This window comes from Salvelinus alpinus, chromosome 24 (assembly GCF_045679555.1).
Source record: "Salvelinus alpinus chromosome 24, SLU_Salpinus.1, whole genome shotgun sequence".
Lineage (NCBI taxonomy): Eukaryota > Metazoa > Chordata > Actinopteri > Salmoniformes > Salmonidae > Salvelinus > Salvelinus alpinus.
In genome coordinates, this window is record NC_092109.1 from 12,715,179 (window position 1) to 12,738,683 (window position 23,505).

Sequence of the window (23,505 nt, forward strand, 5' to 3'; positions counted from 1 at the left end):
CGCTGTTATAGACCCCCCTCAGCCCCCAGCTGTGCCCTGGACACCATATGTGAATTGATTGCCCCCATCTATCTTCAGAGTTTGTACTGTTAGGTGACCTAAACTGGGATATGTTTAGCACCCCGGGCGTCCTACAATCTAAGCTAGATGCCCTCAATCTCACACAAATTATCAAGGAACCTATCAGGTACAACCCTAAATCAGTAAACATGGGTACCCTCATAGATATCATCCTGACCAATTTGCCCTCTAAATACACCGCTGCTTCACCGCTGTCTTCAACCAGGACCTCAGCGATCACTGCCTCATTGCCTGCTTCCGTAAGGGGCCCGCGGTCAAATGACCACACCTCATCACTGTCAAATGCTCCTTAAAACACTTCAGCGAGCACGCCTTTCTAATCGACCTGGCCCGGGTATCATGGAAGGATATTGACCTCATCCCGTCAGTAGAGGATGCCTGGTTGTTCTTTAAAAGTGCTTTCCTCACCATCATGCCCAATTAAAAAAATGTAGAACTAAGAACAGATGTAGCCCTTGGTTCACTCCAGACTTGACTGCCCTTGACCAGCACAAAAACATCCTGTGGCGTACTGCATTAGCATCGAATAGCCCCCACGATATGCAACTTTTCAGGGAAGTCAGGCACAAATATACACAGTCAGTTCAAACAGAAATTTGCATCCTGTAGCACTAATTCCAAAAAGTTTTGGGACACCGTAAAGTCCATGGAGAATAAGAGCACCTCCTCCCAGCTGCCCACTGCACTGAGGCTAGGAAATACTGTCACCACTGATGAATCTACGATAATCGAGAATTTCAATAAGCATTTTTCTACGGCTGGCCATGCTTTCCACCTGGCTACCCTTACCCAGGCCAACAGCTCTGCACCCCCCGCAGCAACTTGCCAAAGTCCCCCCCACTTCTCCTTCACCCAAATCCAGATAGCTGATGTTCTGAAAGAGCTGTAAAATCTGGATTCCTACAAATCAGCTGGGCTAGACAATCTGGACCCTCTCTTTCTAAAATTACCCACCGAAATTGTTGCAACCCCTATTACTAGCCTGTTCAACCTCTCTTTCGTATCATCTGAGATCCCCAAAGATTGGAAAGCTTCCGCGGTCATCCCCCTCTTAAAAGGGGGGGACATTCTAGACCCAAACTGTTACAGACCTATATCTATCCTACCCTGCCTTTCTAAGGTCTTCGAAAGCCAAGTTAACAAACAGATCACCGACCATTTCGAATCCCACCGTACCTTCTCCACTATGCAATCTGGTTTCCGAGCTGGTCATTGGTGCACCTCAGCTACACTCAAGGTCCTAAACGATATCATAACCGCCATAGATAAAAGACAGTACTGTGCAGCCGTTTTCATGAACCTGGCCAAGGCTTTCGACTCTGTCAATCACCGCATTCTTTTCGGCAGACTCAATAGCCTTGGTTTCTCAAATGACTGCCTCGCCTGGTTCACCAACTACTTCTCAGATAGAGTTCAGTGTGTCAAATCGGAGGGCCTGTTGTCCGGACCTCTGGCAGTCTCTATGGGGGTGCCACAGGGTTCAATTCTCAGGCCTACTCTTTTCTCTGAACATGTCAATGATGTCGCTCTTGCTGCTGGTGATTCTCTGATCCACCTCTACGCAGACGACACCATTCTGTATACATCTGGCCCTTCCTTGGACACTGTGTTAACAAACCTCCAAACGAGCTTCAATGCCATACAACACTCCTTCTGTGGCCTCCAACTGCTCTTAAATGCTAGTAAAACTAAATGCATGCTCTTCAACCGATTGCTGCCCGCACCTGCCCGCCCGCCTAGCATCACTACTCTGGACGGTTCTGACTTAGAATATGTGGACAACTACAAATACCTAGGTGTCTGGTTAGACTATAAACTCTCCTTCCAGGCTCACATTAAGCATCTCCAATCCAAAATTAAATCTAGAATTGGCTTCCTATTTCGCAAAAAAAGCATCCTTCACTTATGCTGCCAAACATGCCCTCGTAAAACTGACTATCCTACCGATCTTTGACTTCGGCGATGTCATTTACAAAATAGCCTCCAACACTCTACTCAGCAAATTGGATGTAGTCTATCACAGTTCCATCCGTTTTGTCACCAAAGCCCCTCTGCCTCCTGGTCATCTATAAGTCTTTGCTAGGTAAATCCCCGCCTTATCTCAGCTCACTGGTCTCCATAGCAACACCCACCCGTAGCACGCATTCCAGCAGGTATATTTCACTGGTCATCCCCAAAACCAACATCTCCTTTGGCCGCCTTTCCTTCCAGTTCTCTGCTGCCAATAACTGGAACGAATTGCAAAAATTACTGAAGCTGGAGACTTATATCTCCCTCATTAACTTTAAGCATCAGCTGTCAGAGCAGCTTACCGATCACTGTACCTGTACACAGCCCATCTGTAAATAGCATACCCAACTACCTCATCCCCATATTATTTTTTGTTGTTGCTCTTTTGCTCCCCAGTATCTCTACTTGCACATCCATCACTCCAGTGTTAATGCTAAATTGTAATTATTTTGCCACTATGGCCTATTTATTGCCTTACCTCCCTAACCTTACATTTGCACACACTGTACATATATTTTTCTATTGTGTTTTTGGCTGTACGTTTGTTTTTCCCATGTGTAACTCTGTGTTGTTGTTTTTGTCGCACTGCTTAGCTTTATCTTGGCCAGTTCGCAGTTGTAAATGAGACCTTGTTCTCAACTGGCCTACCTGGTAAAATAAAGGTGAAAAATCAAATTTTAAAAGTTTGATTGTAAGGATACAGATGTATTTAATCTCTAAATAGTCATCCAATCAAAACAGTAAACATGCACTGATAATAACCAATGATAGTTTGCGACATCAACCATTTATGAGCATGTAGTGCCCTTTGCTTCCAAAAAACAGAAGCCTGTCTCCCACAATGCTTTAGTTCCGACTTCATGTTGCAGTTGGTGAGGGGCAAATGCAGAAATTTCCAGTTGACTGCAGTCGAAAGTTTATTACCTTTGATCACATGGTTGTTGTAAAGGTCATGCAGTCGACATGTCATCGCAAATCTGACCTATACCCATAATGCAACACACTTTGAAAGTCTTGACAAACGTGATCTGCTCGAACGCGCCCAATATTGTTTCTAGATCAGTCAGTCCGAATTTACAGAATTTTACTTCACGGTTTAGATGCTCTCGAACACGCCCGTTGATTTGACCCAGATGAAGACATTTGATTTGACTCCTTTACACTAGATGTCGCTGTGAATTTTCTAACCAACTTTTTCGATAAACAACTTCCTGTTCCCAGACCGAGATACAACGCGGTTACCACTTTTGTAATTAGATTTTGCTAGTTACTTTTCTTTTGTAGTTGCTTTGTTATTTCAAACCCAAGACTGAAATACAGCTAAAGTAATCCCCGTAATGTTGAGCATTTTGTTTGGTTGGGGGATGCTTTTGCTGTTGGCAAACTCTTGAGTACTGTTTGCTAACGTTAGCTAGCCAGGTTAGCTAGCTAGGCTATGTCAACGTGCTCTTGTGTAGGAAGGCAGCGTGAACTCCCAATATTTTGTCAATGCATCTTATCCATTTGATTTTCTGATTAGGGACTTGGCTATTGTTGGTCAGCAAATTACTAGGTATAATAGTTTTACACTTTGCCTCATTAACTATAGCGATTGAGATGGTTGGCTATCAAGTTCTCATTCATTAATCTGCGTATGTCTTGTCTATTCCAGGTCAGTATCTTTGTGGTAAACAGTGGGACTATACATAAGGACCAGAGATGTCTGACGATGAAGAAGCTCCGCTGGTGAAGAAGACCAGGATCTTCTATGGTAGTTTGGAGGAGAAGGAGAGGGAGAGGCTGGGACGAGAGGCCTCTGGGTCAGGCAAAGATTCTGTCAAAGCAGGAATCGAGGCTGGCAACATCAACATCTCCAGTGGTTAGTATACCAAACACAAATCTGTATTTAAAAAGAGTTATGAAGAAAGAGTTTTTTGAGGTATCATCTAACTTCTCTCCCCTCAAGGCGAGTCCCTTGAGCTTGAGGAACGTGTGACTGAGCGCCAGTCGGAGGTATTGGCTGACTTTGAGCGCAGAAAGAGAGCGAGACAAATCACAGTATCCACCGACGATGCAGAGGTCAAAGCCTGCTTACGGGCCCTCAGGGAACCAATCACACTGTTTGGGGAGGGGCCTGCTGAGAGACGAGAGAGGTGAGGGACACAAGCATGGCTCTGTCAACCCCTTCTAATATTTGAATGTGTGAATCAACAATTAGACAACAATCCACACGTCTGTGACCCTTTGATGCTTTTACAACATGTTAACTCACCAATTAAAACAGCCGTTTTGAGGAATTGCCTTAATGCTTTAACACACTTTATTGATGGTTATATTTCACTTGCATTATGTCCACATTTTTAATCTTTGCTCACAATCTCTCTTCCCCTCTCCAGCTCAATTTGTACTTGCTCTCTTTTCCAGGCTAAGGAATATCCTCTCTGTAGTGGGTCCAGATGCATTGAAGAAATCGAAGAAGGACGATGAGAAATCCAAACGCTCCCAAGAGGAGGTGTGATATGTGGCTTGACTCTCCTATATCTTTCTCTCACTACTACAGTCCGTATTCATTCAATATGGAGACACGCGTTTGATGTCTTCTCCTGTTCCCCTCTTTCAGTGTCAGCAGACATGGTACCATGAAGGGCCGACCACTCTTAAGGAGGCAAGGCTTTGGTTGGCCAGATACTCTCTGCCCAGGTACAGCTTGATTCTAATGTTGGACCATAGTTACCATGATGACAATGATGTTTCAAAGGTTGTTTTTCAGCACAATCATATTAATAATAAATGTGCGTGATGTCTCAACAGGGCCGTGAAAAGGTTAGAAGATGCCAGAGCTCACAGGGAGATCCCAGAATCTACACGGACAGTCAGGACGCAAGAACTTCACAAGACGCTCAGGGTACGTCCTCCATCAGTCTCCAAAAGCATTAACGGACTTGTCTTGTTTGTGAAAAACAGTTGTAGAATGACATGATTTTCTCTGTCTATCCAGAACCTGAATAACTTCTGCAGTCAGATCGGTGACGACAGGCCTATATCCTTTTGCCAGTTCAGCCCCAACTCCAAAATGCTGGTGACTGCATCTTGGTGAGTCCCTTCTCTCACTCCTCTCTCAGTGCACCGCACAGGCAGCAGTGAGCATGATTGCATGCACACAATAATACCATTATTGTGGATAGTCAGGTTAATATAATAGTTTAAAATGTTTACGTACTTCTCCAAACTCACTTCACTCGCGCACAAGAGGGAGGCTTGCGCTACCGGTGCAGGCACATGCACAGATCAGATACTCCGTTGGAACGCTGATTTTATTAAAGCTGTTTACATGTCCTAATAATTCTAACGATTATTCAGAAAACCGTTTAATATCAAATTATTAGTGTGCATGTAAACATACTGTTTGACTTTGGGTGTTTTTTGTATTTAAAATGTTGCCGTCAATAAAGGTATTTGTGACACTTCCTCATCTCTTCCTGACTTGTTCTTTTCTCTAGGAGTGGCCTGTGTAAACTGTGGAATGTTCCTGACTGTACCCTTGTCCGTACCCTTCGAGGTAAGCAGAATCTCTTATTTTCCCCTTTCTTATCCCTTTGCAATTACTCTTTGCTTGGGCTACTGTAGTCCGTAATAATTGTAGGTATTTCCAACCCTAATACATCCTTATCATTCTCTTCCCCTTCCCACAGGCCACAACACCCACGTGGGGGCCATCTGTTTTCATCCTCAGGCCACTCTGACTCTGGAGGACTCTGATGTTAACATGGCCTCCTGTGCTGCCGACGGCTCCGTCAAACTCTGGAGTCTGGACAGGTCTGCTCCGATTGCTATCGTTACTGTGTTTCTGTCTTTATTGCCGTCTGTCAAATAAGGGAGGCTACCAAATATTAGTCAGGCAAAAAAGGGTGAGGGGTCGACCAAGAGCAGTGTAGCTTTTTACCAAATGTTCCTCGGGTATCATCATAAACAGTAGCTGAGGTTGTGGAGTGAGCTGCTGAAATGAATGGTGGCCATTAAAATAAATTGTAAAAATGCATGTTGATGTGTTGTAACCGTGGTAACCCCTCTCTTTACAGTGATGTGCCTGTCGCTGACATCGAGGGCCACTCCATGAGGGTGGCAAGAGTAGCCTGGCACCCCTCTGGAAGGTTCCTGGGCACCACCTGGTGGGTGAATTTAATCCCAAGCATTATTTAACCCGGCAACGCCAGTTGAGAACTTGTTCTATCGTTTTTAGAACGGCCCATCCAGGCAATACAATAAAAACAAACATGATCACTTGCCTCCACCATAGACCATAGATACATTGTACTCTGGCCAGACTGGCATTGTTCAAATTGAATCTGAAGTGAGGCTTAATCCTCTCTCCCCTCTCCCTGGCAGCTATGATAATTCATGGAGGCTGTGGGACCTGGAGGCCCAGGAGGAGATCCTGCACCAAGAGGGACACAGTAAAGGAGTCCATGACATGCAATTCCACCCTGATGGATCAATGGCAGCTACTGGGTAAGATCTCACTGGATATGCTATGAAAGTCAATATCGGTTGTCAATATTTGTGCACAATACGTCATTATTGGAGAGACCGTTGAAGATATCTCTGAAACGTAAAAAAAAAAAAATCTCATTAATTTCTGTGTTCTCTTTTGCTTGTCTCTGCACATTCTGTTGCAATGTATGTTGCCAGTAAATCTAGCACTTTTGGAGAGTATTACCCCGTTATTTCTACAACAAATCTTGGCTTCAGATAACCGGGATCTCAGTGTCCTACCCGAAATGAAAATACTATCTAGAAAAGGCTTTAATCAACCCTGTAATTTAAGTGCTGTCAGATCAAAGAGCAGATCAAATTAGCCTATTAAAGGGAATGGTTGCTATAGTAAAACAATGGTTGTATTCAGTAGTCTGTTTTAATGAAGGCCAGTAGATGTCCACCCAGTTATCTCAATTAGAGGTTTGGCAGAACGAGAGCCTCTGCGGCTGGCTTGGTCTGAAACATACAGGGATGTTCCCTTCATGTCCCCTAATGATAACATGCCTCCTTACACCCACACACACACTACTCTTTCAGTGCATATTTTTGCTGAACAATTTGGAGGACTGAGAAGGTTTAGCAGCTTGTTCTGTGCTGTTATAACTGGTTATAACCTCCTAAATGAAAATAAGTCAGATGCGACAAACCGGCTACTTATGACACATTAGAGCTGGCGTTGTGTTTGTGTACAGATCCATCTTATCGTTTGTTGTAAAGCATCTTGACTGGTGCAATTCAGCACAGAATCATTTACAGTAGAAAGAATCACAGATCCCTATTTACCCCTCATCACCAGTACTGTTGGTTAAATCCTAGTTTGCCTCAGTACACAATATTCATCTCTTTCTCAGGGGTCTGGATTCATTTGGCCGTATTTGGGACCTTCGGACCGGGCGCTGTGTGATGTTCCTGGAGGGCCACCTCAAAGAGATCTACAGCATCGACTTCTCTCCCAACGGGTAAATGACATGGAAGATACTGTGTTATTCATATCTTATGTATAGGGCCAGATATTCCTCAACATATGATCTAGAACCACAGCCCGAAGTTATTCAATGGTCAGGAAAAACTCCTGGCCCTACTTATTGGTGATGATAAGGCGGAGTGTGTTTATAGGTCCACTAATGAAACCATCTTCTCCGTTTAGCTACCACGCAGCAACAGGAAGTGGGGATAACACCTGTAAGGTGTGGGACCTGCGTCGCAGGAAGTGCATCTACACCATCCCCTCCCATCAGAACCTGGTGTCCTCTGTCAAATTCCAGCGTGAGTTTCTCCAGGTCCCAGAGACCTCATTTTTTATATTTAATCAAGCAATTGAGTAATCACAGGGTTCCAAGTTGTTAGTCACTGTGATGGATTTATGCCATGTGGATGACCTGTCAGGTTTAAAACTACAACTGGTTAGAAAGTATGAGGAAATGAGAATGGACCTATATATTTTCAAATAGCTGCCGTTTTTCTGGCCCGCAAATCCAATTTTGACCGATAAATCGGACATAAAAACATCTGTGCTGCCCTATGTTGATTTGTGAAATCCCAAAAGTTGGGATAAAGTCCAACTTTTGAGATGGACTTTAGTTTGTCATGTTTTTTGTTGTTGTTGTTGTGTTAACCCCTGTAATCAGCTCAAACTATCTCACACACTTTTGGAGGACTGAGAAAGTTTAGCAGCTTGTTCTGTGCTGTTATAACTGGTTATAACCTCCTAAATGGAAAATAAGGCAGATGCAACAACCGGCTCTGAGACACTTAAGAACTGATGTTGTGTTTGTGAACATCATTTGACTAATAATACCACTGTTTTTAACATTTTTAATAAGTCTGGACTGAAAGTCTAACTGGATTTATAAAAAATAAAAAAAGTTTGTTGCAATATTTCTGTGCTCACATTTCCCTCCATCAATCTCCCTCTTAGCCAATAACGGTCACTTCCTCCTGACTGGGGCCTATGACAACACAGCCAAGGTGTGGACCCACCCGGGCTGGTCCCCCCTGAAGACCCTGGCGGGCCACGAGGGAAAGGTGATGGGCGTGGACATGTCCCCTGACGGACAGCTCATCGCCACCTGCTCCTACGACCGCACCTTCAAGCTCTGGATGTCAGAGTGAGGAGAACCCGTAGAAATAGAATGACATTCTATGGTCAATTCTATTTCTATGGCAATACCTGACTGTCATTCCATTCAAGTAGAAGAATGTTGAACCAAGATCTGCAAAATGTTAACTTCTCGATTGATGGATTAATCTGAACATCCTAAATATTCGGAATTTGTCTTATTGACATTTAGTAGATTGTTCGATTTATTATTGAACAACATTTGGGGCTATTAATGTCTACAACTTTGAAGTTGTGGGTATACTTTCGTTTGTTAATAACATTGTTTTAGGTGATTTTTAAGCACGAGTCATTTGGTGTCAAGTTGATCCAATTGCTTCTTTTTTTTTAAATAAAAACAAACTCCATAATATCGTTCATTATTTTACACTTGCACATGACAAAATGGTTACATATATTCATTAAACACACTTACAAATGGTACTATAACTCAACAAGGTGTGCATATAATGATTCAACAGTTGACTGTTCCACAAGGTACCAATAGCCCATATGTCCAGTTGCCTATTTGAAAGGCAGCAGCAGAGGATTCTTTGGGTTGTAGGAAAGCTCAAAACTGAGGTCCTTATCAAGCATCCCTTTTTGAGCGCTGAAACATTTTTCTATGAGTCTTCAAATCAAAGTATCTTTGTAAAACGATAGACTCAATGTTACCCCCACACAACTTTGTCTCCTGACCACTGTTCTTCTCATTAGTGTAATCACACACACAACTAAGGCCTGGTGTCTGTCCAGGTCAGGCAGACAGGCATTTTCCACTTTGTAGCCTTGGAAGCCCAGGCGTCCCTATAATCAGCTGCAGGAGGTACTGTAATGGGAACTCTTGGCCAGATGCTTTAACCAACTCCTGTCATTCATGCCTGAGCAGCCTAGCAGCACCACCAGCAGCAGAAGAAGCGCCTGCAGCAGGGGCTCCTGTGGAAGCGAGGCTCAGCCAATCCTCCATGGTTCCAGGTGGCCTGAGGCTGCTCTATGATGGACTGCTTCCCAAAAGAGGGCTTGTGCTCCAGCTGGGTGCCTAGCGCTCTTCCTCCCTGCCGTGAGCAAGACCTCTGGTTTTCCATCTCGGCCTTGACCGCCAAGAAGGCTACTAGGTCCAGGTCCAGGGCTGTAGCGCCCCCGCGTGGGAGGGGGGTGTTCTGCCGACACTGTGGACAGGGGATCCACATCTGCTGGGAGTAGAAGAGAGGGCAGGGTTGTTACTTGGGATACGTCAGTGTCAAACTGAACATAACTCTTAGGTTTTCTAAGTGGTCTGACTGTTGTGCTCAATACAGAGTCCCTCCTTGGAAAAGTACTGTTGAAGTCGGAAGTTTACATACATCTTAGCCAAATACATTTAAACTCAGTTTTTCACAATTCCTGACTTTTAATCAGAGTAAAAATTCCCTGTCTTAGGTCAGTTAGGATCACCACTATTATAAGAATGTGAAACGTCAGAATAATAGTATAGAGTGATTTCATCTTTTATTTCTTTCATCACATTCTAAGGGGGTCAGAAGTTTACATACACTCAATTAGTATTTGGTTGCATTGCCTTTAAATTGTTTAACTTGGGTCAAATTTTTCAGGTAGCCTTCCACAAGCTTCCCACAATAAGTTGGGTGAATTTTGGCCCATTCCTCCTGACAGAGCTGGTGTAACAGAGTCAGGTTTGTAGGCCTCCTTGCTCGCACACGCTTTTTCTTTAGGATTGAGGTCCGGGCTTTGTGATGGCCACTCCAATACCTTGACTTTGTTGTCCTTAAGCCATTTTGCCACAACTTTGGAAGTATGCTTGGGGTCATTGTCCATTTGGAAGACCCATTTGCGACCAAGCTTTAACTTCCTGACTGTCTTGAGATGTTGCTTCAATATATCCACATCATTTTCCCTCCTTATGATGCCATCTAATTTGTGAAGTGCACCAGTATCCTCCTGCAGCAAAGCACCCCCACAACATGATACTGCCACCCCTGTGCTTCACGGTTGCGATGGGGTTCTTCGGCTTGCAAGCCTCCCTCTTTTTTCTCCAAACATAATGATGGTCATTATGGCCAAGCAGTTATATTTTTGTTTCATCAGACCAGAGGACATTTCTCCAAAAAGTACGACCTTTGTCCCCATGTGCAGTTGCAAACCGTAGTCTGGCTTTTTTATGCCAGTTTTGGAGCAGTGGTTTCTTCCTTGCTGAGCAGCGTTTCAGGTTATGTCGATATAGGACTTGTTTTACTGTGGATATAGATACTTTTGTACCTGTTTCCTCCAGCATCTTCAAAAGCTCCTTTGCTGTTGTTCTGGGATTGATTTGCACTTTTCGCACCAAAATACGTTCATCTCTAGGAGACAGAACACATCTCCTTCCTGAGATGTATGACAGCTGTGTGGTACCATGGTGTTTATACTCGCGTACTATTGTTTGTACAGATGAACGTGGTACCTTCAGGTGGTACCTTTTTTTCTGAGGTCTTGGCTGATTTCTTTAGATTTTCCCAGAGGCACTGAGGTAGGCCTTGAAATGCATCCACAGGTACACCTCCAATTGACTCAAATTATGTCAATTAGCCTATCAGAAGCTTCTAAAGCCATGACATAATTTTCTGGAATTTTCCAAGCTGTTTAAAGGCACAATCAACTTAGTGTATGTAAACTTCTGACCCACTGGAATTGTGATAAGTGAAATAATCTGTCAACAGATCGTGTTGGAAAAATTACTTGTGTCATGCACAAAGTAGATGTCCTAACTGACTTGCCAAAACTATAGTTTGTTAACGAGTACTTTGTGGAGTGGTTGAAAAATAAGTTTTAATGACTCCAACATTAGTGTAAACTTCCGACTTCAACTGTATCTTGATGCAACCCATTGCTCTGCAGCTTTGGTCATCTTCAAATTAGTTTGAGATGATGCGTATTGGCTGATCTTCAACAAATTAGTGTTCCTTTTCACCAAGAGAACAAGTGAGTTATAGTTTGCCAAATTACTGCTCGTTTTTGGGAAAAGGCCCAGTCTGTTTGAACTAGTCTGGAACTGGTCCAAAAACATTGAATATCTATTAAACATCCTTTACAGTTTAACTAGCGTATCCTAGTCCATTGAGATAGACTCACACAGAGGCAGGATCTATGGTGGGACCGGTGTCGTGACAGTCAGTCAAACCCACCTGTTCATTGAGGATGGTGTCGAGGCGTCTCAGGCAGGCCTGGCAGAAGGTGTGGCTGCAGTAGAGCTTACGTGGCAGCCTCTCAGTCAGGTTGAAGGCACAGTAGCAGATGATACAGTCCAGTTTACGGCTGTCTCTGGATGGCTGAACTCCTCCGGCCTCCACACCACCCTCTACTGGGGGATCTTCTGGGGCCTCTAGGTCAGAGGCCTCTGCTGGGTCCTCTGGGGCAGGAAAGTCTGGTGCATCAGGAACTGGGGCTTCCTCCTCGTCCATCCTGTACAGGAGAACAGATTAAGAATGGGTGCTTATTGCTATGGCCCAGAGTTTTTCCTGGTTAGGTTGGATTCTCAAGAAAAACTCAGGGCCCTTTAGTGACATTACTACTACTACTACTTTATAGTTAGCATTTCAAATAATCAAATACACATGCAACCAAATTATTGAAGTTAAAGGTTACAGTTGATTAATACAAAAACAGAGGAATTGAATTGATAATACATTTAGACTCAAGAAAAGGATGGAGACCCAGATGTTTGATGTTAGCTGTGATCTTCTGTTACAACATTCTCTGTCCGTTCAGTCAGTTGTGGGATGATACAACACAACAGGTTGGTTGTAAGCAGAGACACAGATATCTATTTACTGGCTGAAACTATGTCACTGAAAAGGGGAGATGGTTATCCTGATGTGCTAGGCTAGGTGCTTCTCCCTTTCTGCCGTGTCTGTATCGAATACTTCATTGAAACGTTAATACTATTTTAAGTATTTTTAAACTCATAGCTAACAGTATTCAATACGTTTGGACATCAACTCGGTGAGAAAAATGTGTTAGAAAATCGAATGTGTCAGTCTCACTCAGATCTTCTTCACTACCTGTTGATAGAAAACTGGCCTCAACCAAAAGCATGGGTAACAGAACTGAAAACCCCATAACAAAACATTACATACCTTCTAGTTTGTCCTCCAAACCCCCTGAAGGTCCTTGGTAGTTCTCTGGAGTCCTGCCATGGCTTCTGTTTTCAAAGCAACCTCCTTCCCAGGACTAGTCCAGTGTAGTATTCCTTTACTCTTTCTCATTATGACAAACTAATGCTACACTACTGATGTACATTATAGGATCAGATAGTAGAGAGAGAACCTTATTACCTTGTCCCTGTGGATCCCTAGCACTGCCCACTGGAGGGTACGTCCTCCCTTTATCTCCCCCGATGCTCTGCTCTACTCTTCCACAGCAACAGCTCTCCTCTCTAATGAAGGGCAAACAATGTGAGCCTGCAGCAGGTCATCAGGCCCTTTAATATTTCAGGACGCCCTTCCGTGTGAACTCCCACTCATAGGCCTGTCAATGGAGTGTGTTACATATTAAAGAGGCCACAGAGAACAATGGGGTTCTCCAGGGAGAGGGAGCTTATTATCCTCATCTATGGGATCCAATGGGATGGGCCCTCTGCTTCTCTGCCCTAGCATGTATACAATCAAGCGCACATTGGCACGTGCGTACTAACAACACACACACACACACACACACACACACACACACACACACACACACACACACACACACACACACACACACACACACACACACACACACACACACACACACACACACACACACACACACACACACACACACACACACACACACACACACACACACACACACACACACACACACACACACACACACACACACACACACACACACACACACACACACACACACACACACACACACACACACACACACACAGAGCTGGTTGTGTCACAAGTCCATTCCCCCCCTTTTCCACCTCCTACTTCTTGCTGTGAGTATCCCAACAGTCTGACTAGCTGAAAGGCGAGCCAGGCTCACGTTCCTGTATGGAGGGAGCAGGCAGCAGATCAGCTTACACTGGCAACAATAGACAAGCAGAAACCCTACACTCTCGATCCACCAGCACTCACAGGAGCCAGTTGCCAGCACAGTGGGTTGGCCAGCTGAGTCCATAAAAACCAGTCACCCAGGGTCATAAAGCAAAATACTGTAGGTATCCTAAAGTAACCTTTACAATGTGACATTGCCTTGTCCAGGCTGAAAATTACCCTAGCCCCCATTAGCCTCTTCTCCCAGCAAACCACATTCAGTTCTGAAGAGACTGGATAAGTGAAAGCAATTATATGACGATGGACTTCATAGAACTTACACCTATCCAGTTCCTAGTGATCTGAAAACACCAGTGTCAGGAACAAGGTTACCCTTCCTTAGGTTACTCTCTTGTCTATGCTGTAAACTCCCTTCTTGCCTATGTTGTAAACTCTAGGTTTGTTCATAAACAATGTACAATATAGACATGTATACTAGTACAAAGCATTGTTTAATTGCTGGCTTGAGGAATGTTTTAAATAGACTGTCATGAAAAAAAAACGTTGCTTGATATGTTGGTGTTCAGACACTAGATGGTAGCAAAGATTAGACAGACAGCCAGAGATATAAATTTCAAGCCAACTCCACAGCATGTTCAGGGTTGTGGCGGCCAAGTTGAGTGGAATATGACCGCCACGAATGGACTGTCTACACAAAGACTGACCACGGCAACATATGATTGAGGGAAGTTACTGTTGTTTGTTGTCGAGTGCGTTCCTTGCTTGTGACCGTAAAACAGGTCTATGAAGGATGAGTAAAGGATGAAATTTGCTGATTCTTATCTTAACCTTCAGAAGATTTCCCTGTCCCTCTGAACTTCTGTAAAGTATCGGTTTTCACCAAGTTATCCCAGAGAGTATATTGTAGGTAGTTTATTAGCTTACTGTAGGTTATTGTAGTAGATTCAATTGGGATATTTTTTTTATAGCGGAACAGTCCTTCATATAACAGAAATATGATTAATTTCCACCATATACTGTCTCCTATGTGATGGAAATACATTGTACTTGATTTTCAATAGATATTTTTCAATGAAGCCTCTGTTCAATCCTACAAAGTAATACCCTAATAGCACTGTTAATGTTTGATAGACGGTCACCTCCAAAATGATTGTCACCCTTGATAAAGATGAGCAAAAAAGACTATAAATAAATAATACAAATACTGAGCTATATTTTATGCAGAATTTTATTTTATACTAATACAATTGCTCAGACAAAAAGATTTTGTTTAACAAGTCATTGTTTTTAAATCTAAAAGATAGGTGTAAAAAGTATTGGCACCCCTGTTTTCAATACTCCGGCACCCTCCACTATCGAGGATAAGGGCAATGAACCTTTTTCTAAACTGTTTTTTTGAGATTCGAGAGGGATCTTAGTCAAGTCGTTCGTACAGAATCTTCCCAGATCCTTAATATCCTTCAGTCTGCGTTCATGGACTGCCCTCTTCAATTCAAACCACTGGTTTTCATCGCGTTACTGTTGTTTGTGAGACAGCGTTGCAAAATGTTGATTTTGTGGTCAATTAACAATTTCTTTGTGGATTTTGATGTGTGTTTGGGGTCTTGTTGAAAGATCCACTTGGGCCGAGTTTCAGCCTCTTTTAGTATCAGGAAATATTCAAAATGTGTGCAAAGCAGCTTTCGCGCTACCATTCCATGATGGTGGGGATAGTAGTGATCTTGATCATTATTGACCCATTTCCAGGCTCCCTTGTCTTGCGAAAATACTACGGTGCTTGTTGTAAATCACGCGTCAAACTCATTCCACGGAGGGTCGAGTGGGCGGGTTTTCACTTAATTGACTAATTAAGGTCACTAATTAGTAAGGAACTACCCTCACCTGGTTGTCTAGGTCTTCATTGAAAGGAAAAACTAAAACCAGCAGACACTAGGCCCTCCATGGAATGTGTTTGACACGTGCCTTAGACGATTGAAATAATTGTGCTGCCATGTTTGTAGACTTGTCAAAAGCTTCTGATACTGTACACCATGTTATTCTGCTGAATAAGCTGTCCTCGATAGGGTTGGGTACTGTTGCTTGCCAATGGTTTCATAATTATGTCAATGACAGAAATCAGGCCATCAAGGTAGCTGGGGTCAAATCTGAGGTCATTGAGTTAGATAAAGGGCTGCCCCAAGGTTCAAATCAAAATCAAATCAAATTTTATTTGTCACATACACATGGTTAGCAGATGTTAATACGAGTGTAGCGAAATGCTTGTGCTTCTAGTTCCGACAATGCAGTAATAACCAACGAGTAATCTAACCTAACAATTCCACAACTACTACCTTATACACACAAGTGTAAAGCAATAAAGAATATGTACATAAAGATATATGAATGAGTGATGGTACAGAACGGCATAGGCAAGATGCAGTAGATGGTATAGAGTACAGTATATACATATGAGATGAGTAATGTAGGGTATGTAAACATAAAGTGGCATAGTTCAAAGTGGCTAGTGATACATGTATTACATAAAGATGGCAAGATGCAGTAGATGATATAGAGTACAGTATATACATATACATATGAGATGAGTAATGTAGGGTATGTAAACATTATATTAAGTGGCATTGTTTAAAGTGGCTAGTGATACATTTTTACATAAATTTCCATCAATTCCCATTATTAAAGTGGCTGGAGTTGAGTCAGTATGTTGGCAGCGGCCACTAAATGTTAGTGGTGGCTGTTTAACAGTCTGATGGCCTTGAGATAGAAGCTGTTTTTCAGTCTCTCGGTCCCTGCTTTGATGCACCTGTACTGACCTCGCCTTCTGGATGATAGCGGGGTGAACAGGCAGTGGCTCGGGTGGTTGTTGTCCTTGATGATCTTTATGGCCTTCCTGTGACATCGGGTGGTGTAGGTGTCCTGGAGGGCAGTGGATAGGGGGGTGCTCCCTCTGCTGTTTCCTGAAGTCCACAATCAGGAAACAGCAGAGGGAGCACCCCCCTATCCACATCGACGGGACAGTAGTGGAGAGGGTAGTAAGTTTTAAGTTCCTCGGTGTACACATCACGGACAAACTGAATTGGTCCACCCACACAGACAGCGTTGTGAAGAAGGCGCAGCAGCGCCTCTTCAACCTCAGGAGGCTGAAGAAATTCGGCTTGTCACCAAAAGCACTCACAAACCTCTACAGATGCACAATCGAGAGCATCCTGTCGGGCTGTATCACCGCCTGGTACGGCAACTGCTCCGCCCACAACCGTAAGGCTTTCCAGAGGGTAGTGAGGTCTGCACAACGCATCACCAGGGGCAAACTACCTGCCCTCCAGGACACCTACACCACCCGATGTCACAGGAAGGCCAAAAAGATAATCAAGGACAACAACCACCCGAGCCACTGCCTGTTCACCCTGCTATCATCCAGAAGGCGTCCAGAAGGCGTGACGTCAAACCTTACCGTCACGATCTCCTGTACTGCACAGCTGAGCGAATGAACTGCAAACACTCCTCACAAACTTTATTAGGAAAGAACCGACCACGGGTACTTCCAGTGTAGAATGTGTGCTAGTGTTATGAGGAGCAGTGTTTCAGTAGCTGGTGAATTGTATATTGAAACTCGTGTAGATACCAACATTTAAACAGGCTTTACATGAGCACACAAAAGGACAAAATGTGAGCTAGTGCTGATTCCCTAATGTAAAACACGTTCATGTATGAAACAGACCGGTTCTTGTGTTGTGTGACAAATAGTCCCTATACTGAGAGATATATACCAACATTGGGTCAGCAAAGAGGAAATGTTCAACTATCTCATTTGTTAATTTACCCATTCAGACCACCCAATTTCTTTATTTGCTTATTTGGATCCCTGTTAACTTTTGCAGAAGCAGCAGCTACTCTTCCTGGGTTCCACAAAAAAACTAAAAACATGACAAGTAAAAAAACACTGATAGACAAGGACAGTCACACAAATTTAAGCAAAGACGGGTCCAAATTGTCGGCCCCTAATGACTTCTTGGCCTCAATAGCTAATAAGGTAGCAAGAGCTTCATTTTCTGTGAATTGCCAAAAATAAAAACCCTGACTACCATTTCCCCAGTCACGTGAGGTGACTGGAGGCCGTATGTGGGAAGAACAGTCAACTGACTGGCCAAGACCAGTATGACCACCATTTCTTTCAAATGGAAACCAGTTGAAATAAAATGCAGATTAAAAGCATCACAAATCTTAACTGATCAGGGTGACCTATGTTGTATTGCATGCAAATGTGAATCGTGACGTCATCTTGAGTCTTACTCCTGCCACAGAATTTGACTGTACAATCAAGCCACTGCCGATTGGCTTCGACATCACAGAGATTCAACATGGGTTGCTCCACCAATTTGGTGCCTTTTGAGAAGTGTAACTTGGTTAAAAAAAAAAAGTTTGAAAGAAAGACACCTAATTTAAACCATCTGTCATAAAGAGCACGTGGCCAACTTCATAAAAAACGAGTTTTCCCATTTCAAGAGGTTAAATAAAAAAAAAATGACTTGAATAAGTGCCAATTAAGTGCCAAATAAAGTAACAGGTTGACCATAACAGGGTTGCGATTTCATCTTAAATTAGCCATGAATCCTCTTGTGACAGAGGAAATGGAAGCGTCTTGTGTGCAACAAGGAGGGGCAATTGAATGCAAGCTTCAATTTTTTGTATTTTATTGTTAAAGGTCCAGTGCAGTCAAAACTTTATTTCCACAATATGAGGTTGGAATAATATTGTGAAATTGTAAAATGCTGATAATGCCCTTTTCAGTTTAAGCCTTCCATGGTGACATCACAATGCGGTAAAATAGTTAATAGACCAATAAGAAATAGAGTTCCAAACCCATAGAGACCCTATACAATTATGTCTAAACCTCTCTGCCAATAACAGAACATTTGGATTTTTTTCTTTCCTTACCTAGACCACTCCCTGACAGTCCTAGCAAAAGTATTGCTTGAGAAATTGTCCTTTGCTAAGAAGCTATTTTTGTTTCTTAAAAAAACAAACATTTTAATTGAAAACGCACACAGAAAAGTATTTAATGGTTACCCAGAAATGATTTGATATTGACCTCGTGAAGATACCAACGGACCTTCAAAGCATTTCTAGCCTGTCTATCTATGAGTAAGAGGGTTGACTTGTTATGCTTGACCAGGTCAGTTTTCTACCACAAAACAACAGAAGATGGCCAAAAAAAGAGTAGAATCAGCTCACCTGCTTTTACACTAGCTGACTATTAGATTTTCAATGTTCGTTTTGAAAAGAATATTTAAAAATGAATAGTTTCACCATATTAAAATGAGAGTTCAGTTTGCGTAACTGGGTTGACTTTAAAATGAGGGACAGACATAAATGAATCACTAGTCACAAATAATACTCTTCAGAAATGACTTTGTCCAACAAAATAACTAGAGCTTTACAATGATGTTGAAAATGTAAAACATTTGGGGGTAAAGTGGGCTAAACATTTTCTAGAAGTCACAGATGGTGCACGGAGAGACATGTCTAAATGCTGATTTTTGGCACTTTAGCAAGTCTTTATTCATATTGAAAATCAGATTTATTGAATTCTCCACGTGACCTATATTAAAGGGCACTACGTTTAATATAACAGATTTCAAAAATTCAATATTTGTGCACAATTTCTACTAATAATATCAAACGGACGCAAAAGGCACTCATTTCGTGGAACGACTCAGTTACATTGATGGACATATCCTCTGTACTTTTACATTAAATGTTGGTAAATGTATTCTTTCTGGGTTGTTGTATGTGTACAAGCAGAACCGACTTCCCTTACAGGGACAATAACGTTGTATATTATTGTCTTGTTGTATGATTACCGTGAAATGTAGAGATCTATAATGTATGAGGTTGTTCAAGTCATGAGAAGTACATTGCATTTGGTGGATGTTTTCTGGTGTGTTATTATTTTCTAGCTATGACCTAACTCTGTTTATACTGTCAACCATCTGTGGGAAGTAGAACAAATACACTTGCCTAACCCTTTTTCTTTAGCTCTCTCTCTCTCTCTCTCTCTCTCTCTCTCTCTCTCTCTCTCTCTCTCTCTCTCTCTCTCTCTCTCTCTCTCTCTCTCTCTCTCTCTCTCTCTCTCTCTCTCTCTCTCTCTCTCTCTCTCTCTCTCTCTCTCTCTCTCTCTCTCTCTCTCTCTCTCTCTCTCTCTGTGTGTTGCCATGGATACAAATGGTTTTCACTAGCACTGAAAGAACCTATTAATCTTGGTGCCACTGATAGCTACAGTGCCTGATCTAACAGCATGTACACATAAACATAGAGGACACTGTGAGAGAAATGACATCTTATTTACACACTGTCAGGGCAGCTCTAGGTCGCCCGCAACCGACCAATGATTGGTGTCTTTGAGTCGACTAACTCTCAGATCATCCTCCACTGACTCGGCCCTGTTTACGCCTCCAAGGTGCCCCCTCACACAGGAATACACACTCAGAGCCTACGTAACAGAGGCTTTTCTTAAAAACTCCACTTCGCGTGTTTCACTCAACTCTTTCTTTTAAAAAGAAAAACTAAGTTCGAGATGTGGTTTCCACTCGCCTCTCTGCCTCTCAGAACATGGGTGGGTCCATCTGCTCCGTTCCCGAAGTGTGGTCTCCCTGAGATCCCAAGTTTGAAGGATCCCTCGTCTACGATTTACCCAGGTCGTCAGGAGCGGTCACCAAGTGAAGATTCACATAAAATCAAATCAAACTTTATTTGCCACATGCACCGAATACAACAAGTGTAGACTTTACCGTGAAATGCTTACTTACAAGCCCTTAACCAACAGTGCAGTTCAAGAAGAAGAAAATATTTACCAAGTAGGCTAAAATAAAAAGTTATAATAAAAAGTAACACAATAAGAATAACGAGGCTATATACAGGGGGCACCGGTACCGATATCCCCATCCACGTCGCCAAATGTGGTGGTTAATTTCTTTATTATCAAATGAGGAGAGACAAACTTATCACACAAATCAGTTATACTTAAACAAAATCTTTATTCACTTGTTAATAAGGAAGCAGGTCAATACAACACACACATATAAAGTGAATCGATTGAGCGCTTTATGTTAATGATGCCTGGTCGACGAATTGAGAGGACCGAGACAAAAGTACAAAGGTCTTTTATAGCCAAGATACACCCCCTTCAGGCTACATGACAAACAACAGATATATGGAATGGGTCACAAGGTTAAGATTAGTATGAAAGATACTGTCTGCTGTGAATTATACGTATCTCATTGTGTAGAGACCAGGGTCTGGCCCTGGGGTCATCTCTCCCTGGTTCCTTATAGAACAGAAACATTAACTCATGCTCTGGAATGCGGTATCACCCAAAGACATCGTAAATCTTCCAGAGGCCCATCCTCAGTAGAACACACAGATGAGTGTTCTAACAACCCCTTATTCTGTTGCGTAAAACAACCATTTGATGCAATAACAGCATTATAACATCATCTTGTAATTTCTCTCACAACACTGGCGTAGCTAGCTCGATGCAGCTGCAACATCTTCTCTCGGCCTCATGGCAAAATGTGTAGCTGGATTAGCAGGAAATGAGCTCTAAAAACAGCAAAATTTTCTCTCAGATGAATGGCAAAATGTGTAAAATAGGTTCCGCCTTGCGAAACTGTGCTGCGCCACTGATAGAGGACAGAACATTCAATGTTGACCAGACTGAGGGCAGGGGCCTACGGGCAAAGAGCAGGTAGGGCCAGTTATTCCAGTAAGTATCTTGGTGGAAAGACTTGTAAGGCATGCATGTCATAGAAAACAGACACACCAGTGGCCTATCCGGTTCCACTATCCGGGACCGGGATGTAGATACAGCCACATACAGTACCCTCTACTCCAGAACACTTACGTATTACTCAGGAATCACAACCTCTGATGGAATGTGTGAGCCGGATCAGGTGCATTAATTGTTCTATGACACAAGCTTCCGAGCAATGCACTCAAACCTGTTATTGGTACTCTGGCAGCTCACTGAAATGAGTTGAGGACCATTAAGGACAGGAATGCATTCTTGTACTCCCACAGACGCAGTAGTAGAATGGTCTGTGGCTAACAAGTGACATAGTTACTGTAAGGGTGAACGAAAATGGGGTAGTAACTTCATAAATTCAACAAGTCGTGTATTTCAGTATCCTCATAAGTGCAGTATGACATAATGATCATAATTAAAATCACCAATAATGTGAATGAATGGCAGTAGAAGTGCTAGATTCATCTGTAGCTCATATTTTCTGAGAAGCTTAAAAGGCTGGAATTCAATGTTTACCCACTGCCTTTATTTACAAGTGTCTACCTGCACAATGTCTACCTATTATTTTGAAAACTTTAAGCCTCAACTTCCTGCTCTGAGAAGCACAGCAAGTTCAACCTAAACTGGTTCTGTCGCTGCCGTCACCATCCTGTGAGTGTTACACCTCAACCTCGTCACGGGTGGAAAGAAGACAGGGGTAACCTTTAATCTGTCAGTGTTTGACTGCATCACACACCATCATGAAAAAGGCCAATATTTGGGTCAAACAATATTTCTATTGGGTCACCTGACCAGGAAAAGCTCTAAAAACTCCTATTAACAACAATACTAATGCAGTTATTGTGGACACTGAACAAAAATAGAAACACAACATGCAACAATTTCAAAGATGTTCCTGAGTTACAGTTCATATGAGGAAATCAGTCAATTGAAATAAATGAATTAATTCAGATATACATCTGTTGGTCGCAGATACCTTAAAATAAGATAGGGGCAAGGATCAGAAACCCAGTCATTATCTGCTGTAACCATGATTTGCCTCATGCTGCAGAACACATCTCCTTCGCATAGAGTTGATCAGACTGTTGACTGTGGCCTGTGGAATGTTGTCCCACTCCTCTTCAATGGCTGTGCGAAGCTGCTGGATATTGGCGAAACCTGGAACACGCTGTCGTACACGCCGATTCAGAGCATCCCAAACATTTTCAAATGGGTGACAGGCCATGGAAGAACTGGGACATTTTCAGCTTCCTGGAATTGTGTACAGGTCCTTGCGACATGGGGCCGTGCATTATCATGCTGAAACATGAGGTGATGGCGGTGGATGAATGGCACGACAATGGGCCTCCGGATATCGTCACGGTATCTCTGTGCATTCAAATTGCCATCAATAAAATGCTAATTGTGTTCGTTGTCCGTAGCTTATGCCTGCCCATACCATAACCCAACCACCAACACGGGGGCACCCTATTCACAACGTTGGCATCAGCAAACCGCTGACCCACACAACGCCATACACCCTGCCATCTGCCCGGTACAGTTGAAACTGGGATTCATCCGTAAAGAGCACACCTTTCCAGCGTGCCAATGGCCATCAAAAATGAGCATTTGCCCACTGAAGTCGGTTATGACGCCTAACTGCAGTCACGTCAAGACCCTGGTGAGGATGACGAGCATGCAGAGGAGCTTCCCTGAGACGGTTTCTGACAGTTTGTGCAGACATTCTACAGTTGTGCAAACCAATAGTTTCATTAGCTGTCCGGTTGGCTGGTCTCAGACCATCCCGCAGGTGAATAAGCCGAATGTGGAGGTCCTGAGCTGGCGTGGTTACACGTGGTCTGCGGTTGCGAGGCCGGGTGGATGTACTGCCAAACTCTCTAAAACGACTTATGGTAGAGAAATTAACATGGCAACAGCTCTGGTGGATATTCCTGCAGTCAGCATGCCAATTGCATGCTCTATCAAAATGTGAG

At 43.0% G+C, this 23,505-nt stretch overlaps 2 protein-coding genes and 2 non-coding genes across 7 annotated transcripts; 3 read left to right on the plus strand and 1 right to left on the minus strand.

The window, feature by feature from the left end:
- The first annotated feature begins 3,238 nt into the window (after positions 1–3,238).
- On the plus strand, positions 3,239–9,075 carry prpf4 (pre-mRNA splicing tri-snRNP complex factor PRPF4). Of its 3 annotated transcripts, none has more exons than XM_071363637.1 (14): positions 3,239–3,340; positions 3,743–3,949; positions 4,037–4,223; positions 4,495–4,582; positions 4,691–4,770; positions 4,882–4,975; positions 5,069–5,163; positions 5,571–5,629; positions 5,763–5,886; positions 6,150–6,239; positions 6,457–6,579; positions 7,458–7,565; positions 7,754–7,872; positions 8,525–9,075. In XM_071363637.1, the coding sequence occupies exons 2-14, from the start codon at positions 3,790–3,792 to the stop codon at positions 8,716–8,718; spliced, it is 1,521 nt and encodes a 506-aa protein (XP_071219738.1). In that variant the 5' UTR covers positions 3,239–3,340; positions 3,743–3,789; the 3' UTR covers positions 8,719–9,075. The 3 variants fall into 3 exon arrangements, with proteins under 3 accessions (XP_071219738.1, XP_071219736.1, XP_071219737.1); XM_071363635.1 differs by having other exon boundaries at positions 3,266–3,643; XM_071363636.1 differs by having other exon boundaries at positions 3,280–3,416.
- Positions 7,166–7,301, plus strand: LOC139552926 (small nucleolar RNA SNORA47). Its single transcript, XR_011670583.1, has one exon. It is a non-coding gene; the product is annotated as a small nucleolar RNA SNORA47 (small nucleolar RNA).
- LOC139552925 (small nucleolar RNA SNORA47) lies at positions 8,257–8,390 on the plus strand. Its single transcript, XR_011670582.1, has one exon. It is a non-coding gene; the product is annotated as a small nucleolar RNA SNORA47 (small nucleolar RNA).
- A 397-nt stretch (positions 9,076–9,472) lies between the features above and the next one.
- Positions 9,473–12,932, minus strand: LOC139552184 (RING finger protein 224-like). Of its 2 annotated transcripts, none has more exons than XM_071363639.1 (3): positions 12,817–12,932; positions 11,866–12,142; positions 9,473–9,894 (listed from the first exon to the last, which is right to left on the minus strand). In XM_071363639.1, exons 2-3 carry the CDS (start codon positions 12,139–12,141, stop codon positions 9,595–9,597), a joined length of 576 nt encoding a protein of 191 aa, XP_071219740.1. In that variant the 5' UTR covers position 12,142; positions 12,817–12,932; the 3' UTR covers positions 9,473–9,594. The 2 variants fall into 2 exon arrangements, with proteins under 2 accessions (XP_071219740.1, XP_071219739.1); XM_071363638.1 differs by having other exon boundaries at positions 9,473–9,897.
- Positions 12,933–23,505: the final 10,573 nt, after the last annotated feature.

Excerpts from the sequence above, each read along its gene's own strand:
- prpf4 (XM_071363637.1), top strand. The coding sequence starts at position 3,790 with ATGTCTGACGATGAAGAAGCTCCGCTGGTGAAGAAGACCAGGATCTTC. Across the intron at positions 6,240-6,456 it reads AGGTTCCTGGGCACCACCTG|CTATGATAATTCATGGAGGC; the intron begins GTGGGTGAATTT and ends TCTCCCTGGCAG. Across the intron at positions 7,873-8,524 it reads GTCCTCTGTCAAATTCCAGC|CCAATAACGGTCACTTCCTC; the intron begins GTGAGTTTCTCC and ends TCTCCCTCTTAG.
- LOC139552184 (XM_071363638.1), bottom strand. The coding sequence starts at position 12,141 with ATGGACGAGGAGGAAGCCCCAGTTCCTGATGCACCAGACTTTCCTGCC. Across the intron at positions 9,898-11,865 it reads ACACCATCCTCAATGAACAG|CAGATGTGGATCCCCTGTCC; the intron begins GTGGGTTTGACT and ends TTCTACTCCCAG.